The 24,588-nt window shown below is 35.0% G+C and overlaps 1 protein-coding gene across 3 annotated transcripts in view; it reads left to right on the top strand.

The window, feature by feature from the left end:
- CADM2 (cell adhesion molecule 2) overlaps positions 1-24,588 on the top strand; it is a 1,094,969-nt gene that overhangs the window by 998,375 nt on the left and 72,006 nt on the right. For all 3 annotated transcript variants that reach the window (XM_078059557.1, XM_078059594.1, XM_078059635.1), the window contains one exon: positions 8,686-8,864. In XM_078059557.1, coding sequence (XP_077915683.1) covers positions 8,686-8,864 — 179 coding nt within the window. The remainder of the gene's footprint in view (positions 1-8,685; positions 8,865-24,588) is intronic.

Raw genomic sequence — 24,588 nt, forward strand, 5'->3', positions numbered from 1 at the left:
TTCCCTTTCTTTTCCCCCAGTTTCAGGTCTCTTCTGATTTGTTTAGTGTATATTTTTCTGGTGTTGTTTTTACCCTGTCAGCATTTTGTTCTCTAATTCATCTGTTCTCCTCTGGACAAAATGACAAGATGGAAAAAATCACCTCAAAAAAAAGAACAAGAGGCAGTACGAACTGCCAGGGACCTAATCAATATGGACATTAGTAAGATGTCGGAACTAGACATAGTTAGAATATAATAGTCAGAATGACTATTATAAAGATACTAGTTGGGCTTGGAAAAAGCATGCAAGATACTAGAGAAACCCTTTCTGGAGAAATAAAACCAAGTTGAAATCAAAAAGGCTATTAATGAGGTGCAATCAAAAATGGTGGCTCTAGCTGTGAGGATAAATGAAGCAGAAGAGAGAATTAGTGATGTAGAAGACCAAATGATGGAGAATAAAGAAGCTGAGAAAAAGAGAGATAAACAGCTACTGGATCATGAGGGCAGAATTCAAGAGATAAGTGATACCAAAGATGAAACAATATTGGAATAATTGGGATCCCAGAAGAAGAAGAAAGAGAGAGAGGGGCAGAAGGTATATTGGAGCAAATTATAGCGGAGAACTTCCCTAATTTGAGGAAGGAAACAGGCATCAAAATCCAGGAGGCACAGAGAAGCCCCCTCAAAAATCAATAAAAATTGGTCAACACACCGACATCTAATAGTAAAACTTACAAGTCTCAGAGACAAAGAGAAAATCCTGAAGGCAGCTCGGAACAAGAGGCCTGTAACCTACAATGGTAGAAACATTAGACTGACAACAGACCTATCCACAGAGACCTGGCAGTCCAGAAAGGACTGGCATGATATATTCAGAGCATTAATGAGAAAAATATGCAGCCATGAATACTATATCCAGCCAGGCTGTCACTGAAAATAGAAGGAGAGATAAAAAGCTTCCAGGACAAACAAAAACTAAAAGATTTTGCAAACACGAAACCAGCCATACAAGAAATATTGAAAGTGGTCCTTTAAGCAAAGAGAGAGCCTAAAAGTAACGTAGACCAGAAAGGACCAGAGACAACATACAGTAACAGTCACCTTCCAGGCAATACAATGGCACTATATTCATATCTTTCAATAGTTACCCTGAATGTAAATGGGCTAAATGCCCCAATCAAAAGACACAGGGTATCAGATTGGATAAAAAAACAAGACCCATCAATATGCTGTCTGCAACAGACTCATTTTAGACCCAAAGACACCTCCAGATTGAAAGTGAGGGGGGTGGAAAACCATTTACCATGCTAATGGACATCAAAAGAAAGCTGGGGTGGGAATCCTTATATCAGACAAATTAAATTTTAAACCAAAAATTATATTAAGAGATGAAGAAGGACACTATATCCTACTTAAAGGGTCTATCCAACAAGAAGATCTAACAATTGTAAATATCTATGCCCCTAACATGGGAGCAGCCAATTATATAAGCCAATTAATAACAAAAGCAAAGAAACACATCTACAACAATACAATAATAGTAGGGGACTTTAACACCCCCCTCACTGAAATGGACAGATCATCTAAGCAAAAGATCAACAAGGAAATAAAGACTTTAAATGACACACTGGACCAAGTGGACTTCACAGACATATTCAGAACATTCCATCCCAAAGCAACAGAATACACATTCTTCTCTAGTGCCCATGGAACATTCTCCAGAATAGATCACATCCTAGGTCACAAATCAGGTGTCAACTGGTACAAAAAGATTGGGATCATTCCCTGCATATTTTCGGACCACAGTGCTTTGAAACTAGAACTCAATCACAAGAGGGAAGTTGAAAAAAACTCAAATGCATGGAGGCTAAAGAGCATCCTACCAAAGAATGAATGGGTCAACCAGGAAATTAAAGAAGAATTTAAAAAAATCATTGAAACAAATGAAAATGAAAACACAACTGTTCAAAATCTTTGGGATGCAGCAAAGTTGGTCCTAAGAGGAAAGTATATAGCAATACGAGTCTTTCTTAAGAAACAAGAAAGGTCTAAAATACACACCTAACCCTACACCTAAAGGAGCTGGAGAAAGAACAGCAAATAAAGCCTAAACCCAGTAGGAAAGAGAATAATAAAGATCAGAGAAGAAAACAATGAAATAGAAACAAGAACAGTACAACAGATCAACGAAACTAGGAGCTGGTTTTTTGAAAGAATTAATAATTTTAATAAACCCCTGGCCAGACTTATCAAAAAGAAAAGAGAAATGACCCAATAAATAAAATCATGAATGAAAGAGGAGAGATCACAACCAACACCAAAGAAATACAAACAATTATAAGAACATATTATGAGCAACTCTATGCCAGCAAATTAGATAATCTGGAAGAAATGGATGCATTCCTAGAGATGTACAAACTACCAAAACTGAACCAGGAAGACATAGAAAACCTGAACAGACCTATAACCACTAAGGAAATTGAAGCAGTCATCAAAAATCTCCCAAGAAAGAAAAGCCCAGGGCCAGATGGCTTCCCAGGGGAATTCTTCCAAACATTTAAAGAAGAATTAATACCTATTCTTCTGAAACTGTTCCAAAAAATAGAAATGGAAAGAAAACTTCCAAACTCATTTCATGAGGCCACCATTACCTTGATCCCAAAATCAGACAAAGACCCCATGAAAAAAGAGAATTACAGACCAATATCCCTGATGAACATGGATGCAAAAATTCTCATCAAAATACTAGCCAGTGGGATACAACAGTACATTAAAAGGATTATTCACCAAGACCAAGTGGGATTTATTCTTGGGCTGCAAGGTTGGTTCAACATCTGCAAATCAATCGTTGTGATACAACGCATTAATAAAAGAAAGAACAAGAACCATATGATCCTCTCAATAGATGCAGAAAAAGCATTTGACAAAGTACATCATCTTCTCTTGATTAAACTCTTCAGAGTATAAGGATAGAGGGTACATACCTCAATATCATAAAATCCATCTATGAAAAACCCACAGCAAATATCATTCTCAATGGGGAAAAACTCAGAGCTTCCCCCTAAGGTCAGGAACACGGCAGGGATGCCCACTATCACCACTGCTATTCAACATAGTACTAGATGTCCTAGCCACAGCAATCAGACACCAAAAAAAATAAAAGCCATCCAAATTGGCAAAGAAGAAGTCAGGCTCTCATTCTTTGCAGATGATTTGATACTTTATGTGGAAAATTCCAAAGACTCCACCCCAAAACTGCTAGAACTCATACAGGAATTCAGTCAAGTGGCAGGATAGAAAATCAATGCACAGAAATCAGTGGCAATCGTATACACCAACAACAAGACAGAAGAAAGAGAAATGAAGGAGTCGATCCCATTTACAATTGCACCCAAAACCATAAGATACCTAGAAATAAATCTAACCAAAGAGGCAGAGAATCTGTACTCAGAAAACTATAAAATATTCATGAAAGAAATTGAGGAAGACACAAAGAAATGGAAAAATGTTCCATGCTCATGGATTGGAAGAACAAATACTGTGAAGATGTCAATGCTACCTAGAGCAATCTACACATTTAATGCAATCCCTATCAAAATACCATCCACTTTTTTCAAAGAAATGGAACAAATAATCCTAAAATTTGTATGGAACCAGAAAAGACCCAAAATAGCCAGAGGAATGTTGAAAAAGAAAAGCAAAGCTGGCGGCATCACAATTCCAGACTTCAAGCTCTATTACAAAGCTGTCATCATCAAGACAGTATGGTACTGGCACAAAAACAGACACATAGATCAATGGAACAGAATAGAGAGCCCAGAAATGGACCCTCAACTCTATGGTCAACTAATCTTCGACAAAGCAGCAAAGAATGTCCAATGGAAAAAAGACAGTCTCTTCAACAAATGGTGTTGGGAAAATTGGACAGCCACATGCAGAAGAATGAAACTGGACCATTTCCTTACATCACACACAAAAATAGACTCAAAATGGTTGAAAGACCTAAATGTGAGACAGGAGTCCATCAAAATCCTAAAGGAGAACACAGGCAGCAACCTCTTCAACCTCAGCAGCAGCAATTTCTTCCTAGAAATATTGCCAAAGGCAAGGGAAGCAAGGGCAAAAATGAACTATTGGGACTTCATCAAGATAAAAGGCTTTTGCACAGCGAAGGAAACAGTCAACAAAACCAAAAGACAACCAACAGAATGGGAGAAGATATTTGCAAATGACATATCAGAAAAAGGGCTAATATCCAAAATCTATAAAGAACTTATTAAACTCAACACCCAGAGAACAAATAATCCGATCAAGAAATGGGCAGAAGACATGTAGAGACATTTTTCCAAATAAGACATCCAAATGGCCAACAGACACATGAAAAAATGCTCAGCATCGCTCGACATCAGGGAAATCCAAATCAAAACCTCAATGAGATACCACTTCACACCAGTCAGAATGGCTAAAATTAACAAGTCAGGAAATGACAGATGTCGGCGAGGCTGCGGAGAAAGGGGAACCGTCCTACACTTTTGGTGGGAATGCAAGCTGGTGCAGCCACTCTGGAAAACAGTATGGAGGTTCCTCAGAAAGTTGAAGATAGAGCTACCCTACGACCCAGCAATTGCACTACTGGGTATTTACCCCAAAGATACAAATGTAGTGATCCGAAGGGGTACATGCACCCCAATTTTTATAGCAGCAATGTCCACAAGAGCCAAACTATGGAAAGAGCCAAGATGTCCATCGACAGAGGAATGGATAAATAAGATGTGGTGTGTATATATATATATATATATATATATATATATATATATATACACAATGGAATATTATGCAGCCATCAAAAAGAATGAGATCTTGCCATTTGCAATGACGTGGTTGGAACTAGAGGGTATTATGCTAAGCAAAATAAATCAATCAGAGAAAGACAAGTATCATATGATCTCACTGATACGAGGAATTCTTAATCTCAGGAAACAAACTGAGGATTGCTGGTGGTGGGGTGTGGGAGGGATGGGGAGTCTGGGTGATAGACATTCGGGAGGGTATGTGCTGTGGTGAGCACTGTGAATTGTGTAAGACTGATGAATCAGAGACCTGTACCTCTGAAACAAATAATACATTGTATGTTAAAAAAAATATCTATATAGTAGGAAGGGAAAAATGAAGGGGGGGAATCGGAGGGGGAGATGAACCATGAGAGACTATGGACTCTGAAAAACAAACTGAGGGTTCTAGAGGGGAGGGGGTTGGGGGGATGCGTTAACCTGGTAATGGGGATTAAAGAGGGCATGTATTGAATGGAGCACTGGGTGTTATATACCAACAATGAATCATGGAACACTACATCAAAAACTAATGATGTAATGTATGGTGATTAACATAATAAAATAAAATTAAAAAAAAGAATTTTATCAGAAGTATTCTTGTGAGAAATATAGGAAATATTAGTAACATATCTAGGATAGCTACCATTATTAACCCATGGTGGTAGGTACTATTAACTATTCCTATAATTTATAATTACAAAAGTATGTAAAATGTTTGAAGACAGATGTCCATGTTTCATTCATCCTTTCTTCCCTACAAACAGGTTTTGAGATGGGAATTTTTTGCAAGAATTAATTAAAAGAGAACTATCAGTTTCTATAAGTTCATAAAACTTATTTTTTAGATTCCACATATAAGTATGATCATACAGTATTTGTCTTTTTCTGTCTCACTATTTCACTTAACCTAATGCCCTCAAGGTCCAGCCATGTTGTCTCAATTAGCAGATTTTCCTTTTTTCGATGGCTGAATAATATTGCATTATATTTGGAATATATTTTCTTTACCCATTCATCCATTGATGAACACTTAGTTTCTTTCCATGTGTTGGCTATTATAAACAAAGCTGCAGTGAACATGGGATACAGATATCTTTTTGAGATAGTGATTTTTTTTCCTTTGGATATTTATCCAAAAGTGGAATTGGTGGATCAGGTGGTAGTTCTATTTTTAATATTCTGAGGAACATCCATACTATTTTCCATACTTGATGCACCAATTTATATTTCTACCCACATTGTGTAAGGGTTCCCTTTTCTCCACATCTTCTCTAACACTTGTTATTTCTAGACTTTTTGATGATAGGCATTCTAACAGGTATGAGGTGATAGCACATTATGGTTTTGATTTGCATTTATCCAATGATGAGTGAGGCTGAACATTTTTTCATGTAATTGTTAACCACTTGCATGTCTTCTTTGGAAGAATGTTTATTCAATTCCATTGCAAATTTTTTAATTAAGTTATTTTTTGCTACTCAGTTGTACAAGTTCTTTATGAATTTTGGATATTTACCCATTTAGCAGATATAAGATTTGGAAATATTTTCCACCTATTCTTTAAATTGCCTTTTCATTTTGTTAATGGTTTCCATTCTGTGCAGAAGCTTTTTAAATTTATTTTTATTTTATTTTATTTTTATTTTGTTTATTTTTTTCATAATCTCATTTTTTAAGTTTTTATTAAATTCTAGTTACTTAACATTCAATGTTATATTAGTTTCAGGTGTACAGTATAGTGATTCAATACTTTCATACAGTACCGGGTGCTCATCACACAAGTACACTGCTTACTCCCCATTGCCTATTTCGTCCATCACCCCACCCACCTCTTCTTTAATAACATCAATTTATTCTCTATAGTTGAGTCTATTTCTTGATTTGCTTCCCTCTCTCTTTTTTTTCCCCTTTGTTCATTTGTTTTGTTTTCTAAATTCCACATATAAGTGAAATCAAATGGTATCCGTCTTCCTCTGACTGATTTATTTTGTTTAGCATAATACTCTCTAGTTCTATCCATGTCATTGCAAATGGCAAGATTTCATTATTTTTTACGGCTGAGTAGTATTCCATTGTATATATACACCACCTCTTCTTTATCCGTTCATCAATCAGTGGACACTTGGGCTGTTTCCATAATTTGGCTATTGTAGATAATGCTGCTATAGACATAGGGGTACATGTGCAGATGCTTTTTAGTTTGACATAGTCCCAGTTGTTCAGGACTTAATTTCAAGCTTTAATCCATTTTGATTTGATTTTTGTGTAAGATAGAGATTCAGGATCCAGTTTCATTCTTTTGCATGTGGCTGTCTGGTGTTCCCAGCACTTATTGAAGAGACTGTCTTTTCTCCATTGTATATTCTTGCCACCTTTATAAAAAATTAATTGGCTATATATGTATGTGTTTATTTCTGGGCCCTCTACTTTGTTCCATTGACCTATATGTCTGTATTTATGCCAATATCACATTTTAATGACTATAGCTTTGTAATATAGTTTGAAAGCAGGAAATGTGATGCCTCTAGCTTTTTTCTTGTTTCTTAAGATTGCTTTCCTGTTCAGGGTTTATCATGGTTCCATAAAAATTTTAGGATTGTTCTATTTCTGTTAAAGATGCCATTGCAATTTTGATAGGGATTGCTTTGAATGTGTAAATCACTTTGCTAGTATGGACATTTAATATTAATTGTTCCAATCAATGAGTATGTATGTGTTCTCTTTAATTTTTTTCATCAGTGTCATAGTTTTTAGTGTATGGGTTTTCATCTTCTTAAATTTTTCCTAAATATTTTATTCTTTTTGGTGCAATTGTAAATGGGACTGTTTTCTTAATTTCTTTCTAATAGTTCATTGTTAATGTATAGAAATATAATTGATTTTGTATATTGATTTTGTATCCTGAAACTTTACTAAATTCATTTATTAGTTTTAACAGTTATTTGGTGAAGTCTTTAGGGTTTTCTTAATATTATGTCATCTGCAAATACAGGCAATTTTACTTCTTCCTTTCCTATTTGGATGCCTTTTATTTTTTTCCTGTTTAATCGCTCTGGCTAAGACTTCCAATATAATGTCGAGTGAAAGTGTCCAGATACAGGGGGTAGGGTAGTGGGAGAAATGGGTGAATGTAGTACAGATTACAAGTTACAAGATAAGTAAGTTCTGGGGATGTAATGTACAGCATGCTGACTATAAATAACAATATTGTATTGTTTATTTTAGTGTTGCTAAGAGAGCAGATCGTAAAAGTTTTCATCACAAGAAAAAATATATAACTATGTGAGGTGATGGATGTTAACTAAAGCTACTGTGATAATTATTTTGCAATATATACATTTATCAACTCATTCTGTTGTACCCTGCAGTGTTAGTTGTCAATCGTGTCTCAATAAAACTAGGAGACTAAAAGAGAGAACTTTAAGGAAAAACCTGTAGGGGGTGAGAAAAGCAGGAAAGGTGAGGGGCAAAAGCTTCAGATGGTTTCAGGCAAAACTGTCACAGTGCAAAGGTATAATTCCAAGTACTTCTATAACAGGCTGCTCCAGTAGGCCCAAAGCCATCCTCTAGAAATAGCAGGTATGAGCAGTTCGCAGCAGGATCAAGGCCACAGGACTGCTATAAGGACTCAGCACATTACTTCCTTCATACATGTGTGTTTAGTTAAGCAGAATGGAATTAAATTATATTTGCAATATCTCCAAATCTCCTGAGTGAGAGCATGCTGGTTGTTGGTACCTTATAGACATTAGCATATGGATGTGCACAAAATGATTGCTAAATATTTATATATTGCTTGATTTATTTACTTCACATAATATGAAAACTTTCTTATTTTTCCTATCTATGTGCATATTTAAATCCAATAGGCCAGAACCTGTTTTGTGGACAAAGGACGGTGGAGAATTGCCAGATCCTGACCGAATGGTTGTGAGTGGTAGGGAGCTAAACATTCTTTTCCTGAACAAAACGGATAATGGTACATATCGATGTGAAGCCACAAACACCATTGGCCAAAGCAGTGCAGAGTATGTTCTCATTGTACACGGTGAGTACTTTTTTGATATCATTATATGTGGAAAAAATAAATGACCTGAAAAATTTTAAATTTATCTTTAGAATAATAAACAACATTTTAAACAGGTTTTCTTTTTCTTTCAGAAGGACTTTTCATAAAAGATTCACAGTTACTATGTTCCAAGTCAAACTAATAAAATAAAGTTACAACATACACTAAAAATAAAAATTATTTTTGTAAAAGGTTTTCTTTATTACAAATATATGTGTGTTGGTAGTGACTAGTAAATAATAATGGTTTTCTTTAAATTTTGCAAATCAATCCTTTTAGTTGTAAATCACAATCATGAAAGCTATATTTACCTTAAATTAGTTTTGATTGTAATATCATAAAAATATACTTTATTATCACTATAACTGGTTTCACAAAGAATGATAGCATGTTACTGAGATGCAGCAAAGGCAGGTGTACAATATTAATAACTGCATTAATTTCTTATGAACAATGATTTTAAACAGTCACAGACATTTTTTCTTCACTGCACTAATCTCACAATTGGAGTAAATATAACAAAAATGGCAAAATAAATAAATAACAGTACCTAAGACTGAGACAATCTCTGTTTTTCCAAACCTCCAAAAGCCACAATTGTTGCTCATGTTATAGCTTTAATATATTGTTAGATAGAGATGAACTTTTATGAGATTGATAAATAATGCAATAAAAAAATTAGGCAAGTTTCTTTACTGCAAGACTTCTCAGAGTTTATTAAATATGCCAGGGTATATTGTGAATTTCCAAGAAAAAGAAGCATTAGAGAATATAAGATATTCCTCATATTTCACCATGAAAACCTTTTCTAAGACTAGTATTATGTTTACACAATATTACAGTATTCTGAATGAGTGCTGTATAAAACATGATGCTGTAATAAATCGAGTGTATCTTAAAAATCGTGAAGAGAGTATATTTGATGTCTTTCCCATGAATCTAATTATAAAATGTGATAAGAAGCATGAATTAGTTCTGTACCTTTCCAAAGAAGAATTTGCGGGGGGGGGGGGGGTAAAGTCTAATTCTTTGTGAAGAGATTTTATTTTAGGGAAAAAAATTAATACAGTTTGTGTTTTTTCCTTAGGTATTTATTTTGTTATGATACAGGACAAAATTGGAGAAAAAGAATATATTAAATCAATACACAGCTTTCCTATTCTCAAATTACTTTAGTGTATGCAGTCTCTCAATTCTTAACACCACTTTACTGTTGAAGGCAAATGAAGGCTTGCAGTAAATAGACTGCCCACCCATATAAACTCCTTGAAGATAGAGCTGAAAGATTAATTTCTAGCATCCTATGAACTGTGCAGATTACAACTTTTAGAAAAGATCAGCCTAATCCAGTTAAATTCATAAATTGGAACTAAATGTGTTAAAACCCTGTAGACACTCCCTGCCAGGCTTCCTGCCAGAGAGGGTCTAACAAGTCCTGGGCATGCCAAGAAGATAAGTTAGATCCTTGGAGCAGGACCCAGGAGTAGATTTCAGTTCATGCTGACCTGTGTGTGTCATCATGCAGTCATAGAAGTGAAGTCTGATTCGCTCTGAGCTTTCTAAGTGCTTCTCACTAACCGTTGTGGGGAAACTGGGGACATTTTATATAACATGTCACATTGTATCGAAAGCAATGTGACATAAAAATATAAAGAATTAGAAGGGAAGTGATAGAAAAAATAATATACTTTAGATGAAATGTATGCCATTCATTTTTTTTTTTTTTAAGTAATTCAAGTGGAGCAAATGCTTATGTTTTCCCAGTGTTTGCAAGCTAGCCAACAGCATGATTTCCTAAATAGCCAAGCTACGTTTAGGTATTTGGCAGTTGACATATTTCTAATAAATACTTCTCTAACCACTTTGTAAGAAGTCATTTTTGGCTTTGCTTTTTGAACTACAATTCATCAAAAGCACCCCATAGATTAATGTTATTCATGCTGCTAGATAAATGCTGTGAAGTTCAACAGTAGTTTACCTAGGATTATTGACACAAGTAATGAGAGGCTCGATGAAACAGTGAAACCATATTACACTGTGTTTAAAAAGGGCTCCAATTGGGTTCATTACAAAATAAAGGTTTTTTCCCCCTTTGCACACAGGGTATAATGTTTCATTAGTCACTGGTTGTATAAATATAAAAAGCTATTCTCTTCTGTTAATGGTTTGGCTGTTTCAAAACCCTACTAAATGAGGAAATTTGAGTGGCATTTCGATCTATAATGAATGCTGTATGCATTTTGGAATGGAGTGATAAGTGATCATTTGTGAGAACTTTACCCTTTTATCTTTTACACCAAGGTTGATTTTACATTAGCTGTGATAATTTAATATAGCTCTAGCACAGAAGGGCCTTTCCTGAGCCGAGACTCTGTCTTTGGCTCTACCACAGTTGCCTATGTTCTATTGATTCTTAACTTGATGGAGGTCTGAGCACTTTCTTGTGAAATCATCTGCTATCTAGATGCCATCCTAAATGGTTAGATTTTATTCTTTGGGTGTCAATGGAAGTACATTATTTAAATGTTATCACATTTAATTGTTAACAGCACTGACATTATGTGTTGTGGACACTGGAGAGTTTTTCTCCCCCCTCCTAATTACACATTTACAAATTTCAGCTTTAGAACTACAGATGGTAATTTGAAACTGCCAGTCTAAAATTCACCCGCAGTGAAAGGTCTAACAAAATTTAGCATACAAATACTTGTAGGATAAAATATTATACTTATGAAATATTTGTGCTGTGCAAGTTCTATCAGAAAAGAAAGTGGCATTTTTCATTAACAAGCTCAGAAATGGAAAAAGTTATCTGTTGAATTGGTAGACTTAGTTATATATACACTATTAATCCATGTGAGCAGAATAGTTTTTTTTTTATTTAAATTCAATTAGCCAACATATAGTACATCATTAGTTTCAGATGTAGAGTTCAGTTATTCATCACTTGCATATAACACCCAGTGCTCATCACATCACGAGCCCTCCTTAATGCCTGTCACCCAGTTACCCCATCCCCCACCCAACTCCCCTCCAGCAACCCTCAGTTTGTTTCCTAGAGTTAAAAGAGTCTTTCATGGTTTGTCTCCCATTTTTTTGCTTCTGCATAAAAATATTGAAGTCATTCTCATATTTTTATTGCTATCATGCTATTTATTTTTTTAGAAGGGCTGATTATTTCCATGTTAATGGTGTTTAAACATACTATTCCATTGCTGTTTTATTATTTGGAGAACCCAGATCAAGAGAAAAATTCATTCATTCAACAAATAAATATTTAGCACTTAACTACCGAATACTAAAGCACTCTAGGAGCAAAGGTGAATAGAACTCAAGTTTAAAATTTAACATGGAAGATAAGGTAAGCATTCAAGTAGTTATAATACCAAAATAAAAGAACTAGAGGAGGATGGACATACAATCCTGTAGCTGTTCAGAGTCTTTGAGAGTGTGATCCAAGTGTCAATAATTAAAAAAAAAAATAGTAGCACAGCACTTCTGAATTGTTCAAAGACAAATAGTGTACATCATAAATGGAAGTAGCCATCACAGTGCCAAGTGCATACATGTGCAGTAAATCAGATTATTATTATTATTATATTACTAGTAGCCTTAAGATACCAAAGGAAATATCAATCCAATCTCAGTCTCTGGTGAAAACCTTACCCAAGAGTTGCATACAATTTAGTGACCAGAGTCTTCCCTGAATGGTACTCAGAGCATAAATTAGGTTATGTCTATTAAAGAATGAGACAATTGTAAATTCTTGCTAACTACACAACAGAGGATATCTTAAAAACTTAATAGCATGGCAAATTAGTTACATAGAGAGTACAGGATAAAAGTTATAATTACTCAGAGTGCCTGGGTGGCTCAGTCGTTAAATGTCTGTCTTCAGCTCAGGTCATGATCCCGGGGTCCTGGGATCAAGGCCCACATCGGGCTCCCTGCTCGGAGCCTACTTCTCCCTCTCCCACTCCCCCTGCTTGTTTTCCCTCTCTCGCTATCTCTCTCTCTGTCAAATAAATAAATAAATAAATAAATAAATAAATAAATAAATCTTTAAAAAACTTTAAAAATTATAATTATTCTTATTTCTCTAATGTAGCATCAAGTTCAGAGGGTTTGAAGATAAAATATCTTCTCTCCAAGCAAAGACTTCCCAGATACACATCTTCCAGTATAGGGAACATAGCACATACCTTTCCATCACACAAGGAATAGCTGCAGAGAATTATAGATGACCTTAGGCTAATCTTATTTTGTGGATAGAAGCAACACAAGTTCTAATATTTATTTGTCATCAACTGGTGCAAAATATATGTTCTTTTGAAAGTGTCAGAAACATATAGCACCTGGGAAGTTTTGAGAAAGAATATGAGAGTGAGAAACACAAATCAGTACATTTCCTCCAAATCTTAAATTTTTTCTTTCTCCGCACTCCCAGTGCCTTTTACCTGCCTTCATACTCATCCTAGAGAAATTTGTAACCACTCCTCAAAATACAAATGGAAGTAGAACAGAGATGCTGGGACTCCTTAGTATCACCTGCACGCTCAAAACCCTCCCCAGGATTTGGGAAGAAATACAGCAATACAAGTAGAAGAAATGAGTAGCATATTTTTTCTTCCATCAGTAGTGGCACTAACAGTGGCAGGTCCAGATCGTAGGAGAGAGTTCCAGAGAGTCAGATGAGAATTTCAGTGGAGAACCCACTCCACTCAGAACCAGACTCAGGGTTGTCTCAGATGGTCATAACAGAGTAGAGATGCACTCTTCTGGAAAGGTTTGCATGACATTTCCCATCTCTCTTCAAACATATTCTTCCTATTACCATAATAACCCTTATATGCAATTTAAAATTATTTTGCCACTGCTATAATATTCCTTTACTTCATTGTTTTTCTACTTATGTGAATAAGCTTTTGTAACAATTCATTACTTGTTCATTATCTTAACTTTTCTAGTTTTAAATAAAAATACCCACTACATACCCTAGCATATTTTTACTTTTATGTGTACATATTTTGCTTTTCCAGCAAATGTTATCTTAATGACATAAAAATGAGTAAAATTCTCCATAACTAGTATTATCATAGTAGAAAGGAAAAAACAGTAAAAAGGTTCGTGTTCCTGACAGTCACTGACTTGATATCTCTAAAATATCACTTGACAGTTATGGTTTGTTTTATTTGTTTGATCATGTATCTATTGAAATGAATACTGATGAAAAATATGATATTGCTTTTTTTTTTATGTTTCCAGGATAATTTACCTCAGAAGTAACACAAACACACAGACACACACACACACACAATATATATAGGATCCATCACATTTTATTGTTAGTTAATAAGAACCATTATAAAAAGAGTGTTTTAGATTTTTAATAGTAAGAGGGAATATTACTGCTAGAAATACCTGTGTGTTTTAGTCTAGTGAAAGGTATCAGGCTATTAAATATGCCTTTTCAGCTTTTAAAAATCAATACAACTACTATTTTCATTTCACTCTGCTTTTATTGTAAATAATAAATATCAAAAATACTCAGAGATATGGGCATACACACAGATATTGCAGACTTCTGCATCAAGCCAAGCACTTAACTTTGTTGCACATTTAAACATATATCTTTTTCAGAGACTATACATACGTGCAGACTCGCTTTCAATCTTCAGTGCTGATTTTCCCTTTCACTTGATTTGTTTACTGTGAGAGAGAGGCAAATTGAGTCATGGAGGGTGGACTTTCACTTAAGCAAACATCTCCTTCAAATATTTCACTAGGGTGTAGGATATAAATTCAGTTGCTTTAGGGTTATTGGTACCTGATCCTAAATTTAGCAAAATAATTAATGCATGTACAGGTGAATGGGGTAATAATTATGAAACAGATTGGGAATATCATGAATTAATATGCTAAACTTATTTTTAAACTTATCTTACCATAGAACTGAGCAAATACAATTATAATACATATATTTCTAGTCTTACAGTATATGTTACACATATTCATGTCATGATTATCAGTGATTTGAAAACTGTTGAAAAGGCTCATCACATGAAAAGGCAAAATGCACTTCAATGCTTCCTAGTGAATATGTAGCTAGACTAAAAAGTTGGCAGTAACATGTACATTTCCTATTACATTTATGTAGCAATGAAATGTTTAGAAACAATGAGAGGCTACATGATTTTTTTTTTCCCTCTTAGTTGTAATGTTAGGCAAGGTGATACAGATCACTGTGGAACCACTGTGGAACCAAAGATTCCACTGTGGAATCTTTGGGCTCATATGGGTGGGTGGGCAGTGAGAAAGAGAAGCCTGGATTATGGACAGATGCACAACCCAGTAAACATTAAAAAGAGATTCAGCTAAAATCTGTTCCCTCACACGGAAACAGACCTACCAGTTGGTAAATTAATTCTATGTACTCATAATGAGCATTTTTCCTTTGGAGAAGCTTTCTTTAGAAGCATAGATGGGAAAATACACAGGGAAGGAAGAAAAGGAGAGAAAAGACATCCATATGGAGCAACAAACAATGCGCTAGTAGAAGAGCCCTATGGTTGCTGCTCTCATCTGTGGTGGAGAGTTTGCAGACAGTAAACTAGTTGGACGATTCTTAAAACTGTAACTACTTTAATCGTTGAGATAAAGCATATCATTTCTGGATGTGAATAAAATAGGGAGAGCTGTGATGCCTGTGGGAAAGGCATACCTCTGACTTTCTATGGTACCTCCATGGAGCACGGGCTAAACCGTCCATGGGGAAAACCCTCATTCCTGCCTGGATGGAGAAGAGTCCACCACCTAACAATTTTAGCACCTTAACTATCTTTTCTTGTGCTATTTATACATAATCTTTTCTATCAGTTGCGGTAAGGTAAACAGAAAAAAAGAATCCATGACACTCAGTCTTTCTAGATTTTTTATGTGGGAATAAGGCTAGGTCGTAGCTTTACAAGGATGTACAAAGCTCTTCTACTCAAGCGTATGAGCATTAATTGACTCACTTGTTAGAGAATTGAAGCAATATTCAAGTCCATGGGGGGGAATTTAGGCATTTGTTTATAGAAATAATGGCACACCCAACTAGAAGATACAGATCTTTCATAAAACACGCTTTGTAACTTCTCAACACTGTAGCTTTTACTAACATTGTAACAGCACATCATGTGCTTATTGCAGAATCTAAGAACTGTCCTAACTCCTCTTTACCTTTTCTCCAATTCATCAGTAAGTTCTGTTGACACTTTTTCCAAACCGTGTGTTCAGTATGTGCACTTCTTTTTTTTTTTTTTTTTTTTAAGATTTTATTTATTTATTTGAGAGAGAGAATGAGATAGAAAGCGCATGAGAGGGGGCAGGGTCAGAGGGAGAAGCAGGCTCCCTGTTCAGCAGGGAGCCTGATGCGGGACTCGATCCCGGGACTCCAGGATCATGACCTGAGCCGAAGGCAGTCGCTTAACCAACTGAGCCACCCAGGCGCCCGAGTATGTGCACTTCTCTCCTTTATTCTCTCTAGCCTAGACTAGAGAGATTTCCATGTCTATGATCTCTTTCCCACACAGCTGTAGTATATAAATGTTTTAAATACATATTCCTTCATATCTTTCCCCTATTTAAATTTTTCCAAAGGCATTTCATCACGCTTAGCGTAAAACCCAAATCCGATTAGCCTCGTTTACTAACCCTGCCTGATATGCCCCTACCTGCATTTGTGACATCTCATCAGTCTCTACCCAACCACGTCTGTTTCCCTGGTCCTCCTTCAACTCCTCTAAGACATCAAGCCCATTCTCTCTTTAGGAAGCTTGCCTCTGTCCAGAATGCTTGTCCAGGAAGTACAAGGTATTCTGTCACGAATGCGGGTATTTGCAAGAATGATTTCTTATCATTCACATCTTGATTAAATGAATCTTCTGAGAGAGACCATTTTTGTCCACTCCAATCTAAAATGGCCCCAATCGGGGCGCCTGGGTGGCTCAGTTGGTTAAGCGACTGCCTTCGGCTCAGGTCATGATCCATGACCCAGGGTCCTGGGATCGAGTCCCACATCGGGCTCCCGGCTCAGCGGGGAGCCTGCTTCTCCCTCTGACCCTCTCCTCTCTCATGCTGTTTCTCTCTCGCTCGCTCTCTAATAAATAAATAAATAAAATCTTTAAAAAAATAAATAAAAAAAAAAATAAAAAAAAATAAGTAAAATGGCCCCAATCATGCATCACTTAATTTTAATTCTCTGCAAGTCATTTATCATTATTTGGTATTTTAAAAGTTCTATATTTGTATATGTGATTTTATAAATGTGTATATATACATATATGTATGCATTTATGTTTATATATGTATATTATATGTATGTATCTGTACATGTGAATATATTCTGTATCCACCCAGTAGATTATAATTTTCTTGAAAGCAGAGATCTTATGAGTCTCATTCATCTCTGTATCTCTAGCTCTTAGAACAGTATCTTCTAAATAGTAAGCAATCAATAAATATTTCTTCAATGATTATAAATTTCTTTGTCCCTCTTTGATATCTCTGTCTTTGTCTCTCTCTCCCTCTCTTTTCAGCAGAATAAACTTTAGTAAAATAATATATATGTATATACATACATACATAAACACTCATATCCACATATATTCATATATGTGTGTGTCTGTGTGTATACTGCCCTTCTGAGCAAAATTAGGGAAACTGATATTCAATCTTTGGTCACCAAGGTCAAGACCTTTGGGTTTCATCTCATATTTGGTAAAGAAATAATATATAGAGATATATTTATTTGGCATTCCGTATGTAAATGGTGCCTTATACAGTTAAGCAGTGCACAAAATGGACAACTGTGTATAGAAGAATTAATATCTTCAATAGAAATCCTAGAAATTCCACATATGACTGAAACCATACGTTGTATATAAGAAATAGCGCAGAGGATCATAGGGGAAGGGAGGGAACACTGAATGGGAAGAAATCAGAGAGGGAGAAAAACCATGAGAGGCTCTTGACCCTGGGAAACAAACTGAGGGTTGCTGGAGGGGAAGTGGGTGAGGGGATGGGGTAACTGGGTGATGGGCATTAAGGAGGGCATATGATGTGATGAGCACTGGGTGTTATACACAACTGATGAATCATTGAACACTACATCAGAAACTAATGATGTACTATATGTTGGCTAATTGAATTTAAATTAAAAAAAAATGAAAGGAAAAAAAGCAACCCTAGAAATTAGAAGATTTATGCAATTGACTTCACACGTCTGTTAATTTTTTTTTGCAAAATTCTGTGATTATTGCTTACTAAAAATTGAATTTGTTCTTTGGAAGTCTATAATATCACTTATAAAGATAATATTTATTTCTGGCCAAATATATATTTTTTTTTCTGAAAATCATATCACAATGCTATACTACCTAATATTTCATTATTTCAGGAAATCTTTCTTAAGTATCTACTATATACAAGTGCTTGGCCAAGCACTGCGGATCCTGTAAGAGATAAATAAACACTCCCTATTATGCCTCGACTTCTTAGTAAAAATTAAAAAGTGAAAAGTTTTCACTCCTGTGCTTCACCATGATGCAACTTCAGAGATGTTTTCAGGGTCCCTTCATTATTTGGAATATTCCAAGAGACATATTCAGGAGAATATGAAGTTCCATGGTTAGAAATGTTTTACTTTGGTAAAATATTCACTTTCTTATTGAGAGCATATTTTAAATGTCAATAACTTGGGGAAGGTTATCAGTTTGTATAACTAAATCCCAGGGGAGAACCAGTTGATTTAATAATCTGTTGTAAGGTTAGGAAAGACCTTGCTTTGTGTGAGAACTCTGAACATTAGAGATGTGGGTCAGTATCTGGATTTCTCAATCAGTACTTTTCTACTAGATCACGCGTCTCCTACGTGTATTCATATTTGCTTTGAGTTTTTCTTTAACCAGTGACAGAACTATTCTCCCAAACAAAACTTTTATCCTCACAGAACTTAAAGTATTTGACCATATCATCTGATTTACTTTCTGGCAAAGTACTTTTAAGAAAGAGCTCATCGCATTGAAGTAGGTAGAGCTTAAATAATGTAGGATCCTCCACTTGGAAGGATTTTTCTTTTCCTACTTTAAATTTTACTTCACTTTTGTCAGTTTGGAATACGAAGGGATATTTTAAAAGAAAAAAATGCATCCATTTTTTTCCAAACAACAGGCTGATTTTATTCATAAACTTTCCTTGTAATTACATGGAACTGTTGGTTACCGCCTACAGTTTAAAATTGCAGTACTTTTCATTTTTTAAAAGCAGCCTTTTTTTTTTTTATTATTATTGCATGAGGATTCCATTTAGTATGTGAAGCCAGTGGAAGCTATCAGAGGGATGAAAAGGGGATTCATTCAAATCTAATTTTGAGAAGGGTTCCTTTTTATGAAGCAGATGAGGTTACCATATGGCTCTTGAGGAGGAAGCATGCACCGGCAAGTTGAGGCCTTGTCAGCCTGGTGGTTGTCATTTAAGTAAGAGCCTTGGTGCTGTTATCCGTTCTTATGCTATAATCCAAATAGGCTGCTACATGTAGCTGAACATAATGGGAACAGATAAATGTCCTTCTCTGCACAGGTAAAAAAGCCAATACAGTACATTTTTCCTCTTACAATTGCTTCCAATGGCAGTGCAATTATCAGTACGAAGGTTAAGGATGCCCTATTATTTCTTAAGGTTAGGAGATGTGAATAGCTTCTTTCGAAAAGACACTTCTTACCTTAATACTTCTAATATATGTTGAGTTCTGACCCGTCTGTATCTCCACTAATCATCCTTGGTTTGGACTCACTCTTGATTACCCCTGGACCACCCTGGGGAGTTAGTGACATAAAGCAGAAAGAAAGTAGACATATGGAGTCCAGACTAAATGGTAGCAATTTTTCTCCCTATTGAACACTAGTCCTTGGAGAGAAACAAGCAGCTTGGGCTTCTGGGACTCTTTAGACTTAATTTTGCTTAGAAAATCCATTCTGAATGGGCCAGAATGCTGTTTTTAAAAGGAGAAACTGCCAGGAAACAAAACAGGTTGACAAGTTAGAAATTATTGTGCACTGCATTTGTAGAGAACAGAACATACCTTTGACCTGAAAAGCGCGTTATTGGAAAATAGGTGCTACACCATTCTTCAATTTATTGTATACAGTGCTTGTTGGAACCTGATTTCATTTTAACAAGGTTATACAGGATCTGCTGTGCTCTAATAAGCTCCAGTAACAAAATGTGGTTGCATTTTTTTTTTTAATTCCTTCATTAGGATGTGATTAAAAAGGGCACTTTTCTATTATTTGAATGGGATGATATGATTTAGAGCTCTAACACTTTTAAAAACATTGAAAACCCACATTCAGAATATAAGATTCTTCAGTGTGCTGCATTTTAATTTTTTAAATAATCATTTAGACTTGAAGACTCTTAGCAGAAATTTCTAAAAAACCATCTCAGACATGGTAATAGGAAGGAGGGGAGATTTTTTTTTTTTTTTTGCACAAATTAACCATGAATAAGGCTCAATTACTGATTCATGTTATTAAAAATGATACTATTCCCTATCTACTGACGTCATTGTCATTACCACTGGTAAGAGCATTATTTATTAAGTCCCAGTCAAATTCAAGGCATAGAACTAGGTACCTGTAGGAAGCACAGAAGTGTATCATTATTCTGTTCTCTTTGTTATCTTATCATCTTGTTGGCTTGTGAAGAACATAAAATACAAACAATGCGTGTTAGTGCCAAATAAATGTTATAGCCTCCCTATTTTCAACCACCAATTTCGTGAAAAGCTTTGGTATATATTATGGGTACTAAGTACTTTATTGTTAATAAGAGTTAGAATAATAGAATGTATTAATTGATTATGTAAATCAGAGAAATTTAAAAAATCTTACTATAGCATCACACATGTATTTTATTCTCAACTGGGAGAGAGAAATACGGACATGGAGCTAGTTAGAGGCGTGTAACTCTGGTTGTGCCCATGATGGTCGGCCACGAAGGTAAAGCATTGTTGGCATGGGGCTATTGGTAAGAAAGTGAGGGAAGCAGTACATAAACTCAAAAAAAAAAAAAAAAAAAAGATGGATATTCAGAAAGAAGGGGAATCAGTTGATATTCATTTGTTTAAGGAAGTCTTCACAGAGCAGATCCAAATCAGGCTGAAACTTGGGAGTAGCATTTTATTGGTACATCAAGAAAGGGACAGAGATTGGAAAATACTGGGGCATTGAGTCAGAGTAAACTTGTCCCACCAGCAAAATAATATTTTAAAAGACTAAGACATGTTGACTTATAACTACTGAGCCTGAAGTTAATTGGAGAGATAGATATATAAATAAAATGGTAATGTAATATATAACAAGCATGTGTAGAAGTATGTGCTAAGTGCCTTGAGGGTGCTTTGAAGGAAGAGATTAACTCTGCAGAGTTGGGTAATGCTTTACAGATGAGATCATATTTAACTAAACTTAAAAGACAAGAAATGTAATAATTAACATCAGGAAACAGGCCGTGTCTCTGAGAACATGGCAGCAAAGAGAAGAACAGCAAGAAGTCTAGAATTTTGGGAAAAGACTTGTGTCAGGGGCACATGTCTTCTTGTGTGCTAGACTTTGGCTTCTTTGCTTATGTTAACCGAGCACTAGGAAAAATAAAGAAAAGAAGCCAGGCATATATGCTCTTTGGAACTCTAGCCCCTCTTGTTCCAATGCGGTGCCTAACAACAATGGGGGAGGCAGTTTTGAGTTCTTCGTGGCAGAATCAAGCAGATTGATCAGGAGAGATGATGGACTGATGAATTAGTCATAACAAACTTTAGCCATGGTCCCTGGACATGGATTTCAGTTTCCTGATTCAACAACTTTGTTGTGGGAGCTGAAATTGTGCTTCTGCAAGTGAGTAGGTCCTTACAGAAGTAACCCACACTATTTATACTGCATTTATTTGTAACCCAGCATTCACTCACATGAATAACTCTTGGCTGCCTACTTAGACTTTGTCTGCACTAATATGCGATTGTACAATTGACTAAATTTGGAGTTCTGTCTGACATTATTGAAATACTCCTGAATTTTCCTTTTACAGGAAAATAGTATATATGTTACAACTGAAATGAGAAGTGTAATTTATTGTAATTCACGTCTTATGTGTAGGTAAAACTATAAGCAAATATTTTCATGTCTTAGAACCTTTACTTTTCTCAGTTTCCTATCAAAAATGCTCACTATTTTCCTTTCAACAAATCCTTGATTTTGTTATGTATACATCTATCTAGACAAATAAATCAGATTATTTTTACTTTGTTCATTTCCCCAAATACCATTTTTATCCACTACGTATTTTATCAATTACTAACTCTTCATTCTTTATGCCTTAACATCTAGGAAATATATAATAAAGTTAATTTCTTTTGCAAATTGTAAATTCTGAACATTTTATTTGTAACTACTTTTTTTTTCAGGCAAATTCAATATTATTTGATTCAAATAAGATATTCTCCAGGGAAAATAGCAATAAAAAATTTGACGCCATCTTTTGTATTGTAGAAATCAGAGATGAAATGCCATGTAGTTAATTGATTAACTTACTATATAGTTATCATTTCTGAATTTTGATATTCATAAATTATGTCACAAACCATTCATTTCTCTATTTTTTTAAATTTATAGTTACTTAGCATCCATGTTCAGACATCCTTTAATCATATGATATTAAAATGTAAGGCAGGTATTAAGATCTTCTAAAATCGACAAGTCATATTCAGCAAATTACATATAATGTTAATATGACTGCAGATTATCTTGCTTTATGAACAGTAAATTAATGTCAAATCAGGATTCAGTTATTTTTATTATGTGTGTGTGCATGTGTATAATTCTTCTGCATGTGGATTAGTATATTTTTATTCTTAAAAAAATAAATGGATATGTCTTGGAAGGGGAAAAAATGACCTGCATTTTCTATCCTGTACTATATTTGATTGAGTACTTTGTATTAACAGTATAATGGTTTTAAAAATGTACAGAATTCTAGATACCTCAAAAATGAGACAAATGATAGGTACTAGTGTTTCCAATGTCATGTTTCCTTTTGAAAATGTAGCTCCATTTTCACTATCAATATCTAAATAAAAGGTCAAAAGAGAATGCACCAAACCAGACCTTTTAAACAATTGGGAAATGATGCTAACTGTTGCCAATCGGTTACAGGAGTGAAAATCAGATCTGAGTGTTTGGACTTAGAAAGGCAGCTCAGATTCTTTTTCTAATTTCTGCTTTGACAAGAGTTGCAGTCAGGCAGCTAAAATAAATGATCTTAAGGTGGAAGTGTTCCAAAAACCTCTCCATTGTACTCATATGAAATAAAATATTCTCTCTGTACTCTAATATACACATATATGCATATATATTTAAATTTAGAGACAAGGAAGTTCTATCTCAAAGTTCTTTCATCCATTAAGTGGGGATAATAATATAGACAATTCATAACTTTGTTGTGATCTTTTATTACTGATCACAATAGGATCTACTTAATGAGACCTCCTGGCCTGTTACCCTTTCTCTGAAAGTCTCGAATTAGGTGAAAATGAAGAGAGTTCATAAGGAGGCATGGAGGACATGAATCTCGGGTCAGGCTCACACTGCTTTCAAAGTAGCAGGAAAGGTGGGCAATAATTAATTTTGTTAGCAAGGATATTTATGGAAGGAAGAAGCTGTAAGTTGTGGTCTTAAAAATTTATCTTTTGGGGCACCTGGCTGGCTCAGTTGGTAGAGCATGTGACTCTTGATCTTGGGGTCGTGAGTTCAAGTCCCACGTTGGGGGCAGAGTTTACATAAAAAAAAGTAAAAAAATTATCTTTTAGTTTTATATTAACTAGATGACCCTGCCAAAAAAATGGACTTTTTTAGATCCCCTAAAATATGTTATATGTTTATTATGCTATGAACAAATTCATTTAGTAAATATTTATACACCTTCTAAATTGTGCTAGGATCCTAACAAAAATAGGCAGAGTTCTTCCCTTCAAGGATTAATTGTCAAGTGTGGAGACTGACGTCAATAAAATCAGAGCAGACAGAAAGTTTAGGTAGAAGAGAGAAGTATCATACAATTTTTTTGATCTTCCTGAGAATTCCAGCGAATTCCAACTGATCCTGTGTTGCTGAATTTCGGTTGATTCTGATTACTCTTCTGGTGTTCAGTATTTAGATTATTCCAAATTTTGCTCTTTTACAATAGAGCTGAAATAATTGGATAAACAAGAATGTACTGTAAAAAGGATAAATAAAAATGTTTAAAATGTTTCAGAACACAGGATGAAATAAAGTTAGTAGTGATTAAAAATGTAACAGTGACTGGGAGATACTTCTTATTCAACAGATACTTTTCTTGGCCCAATTGTCATTGGACCAAAGTGTTTTCCATCAAATTTCTTTCAGCAGGTTTGTTTTTAGGTACATATGAAGTCAAAAGGAAAGGATGAGGGAGAATGATGGGCTGATAAAGCAGGAGTCAGAATATGAGCCAATAACGATTTGTAGTGTTATCTGTCTGGACACTTTAAAAGACTCTAGGGCAGTTCTCTTAAAGTGGATTAACAATTATTAAAACTATTGGGGTTTTTTTTTTTTCTTTTTTTGGTTCATTAATTATTAGTCTAGGA

This window comes from Halichoerus grypus, chromosome 1, assembly GCF_964656455.1.
Source record: "Halichoerus grypus chromosome 1, mHalGry1.hap1.1, whole genome shotgun sequence".
Taxonomy (NCBI): domain Eukaryota; kingdom Metazoa; phylum Chordata; class Mammalia; order Carnivora; family Phocidae; genus Halichoerus; species Halichoerus grypus.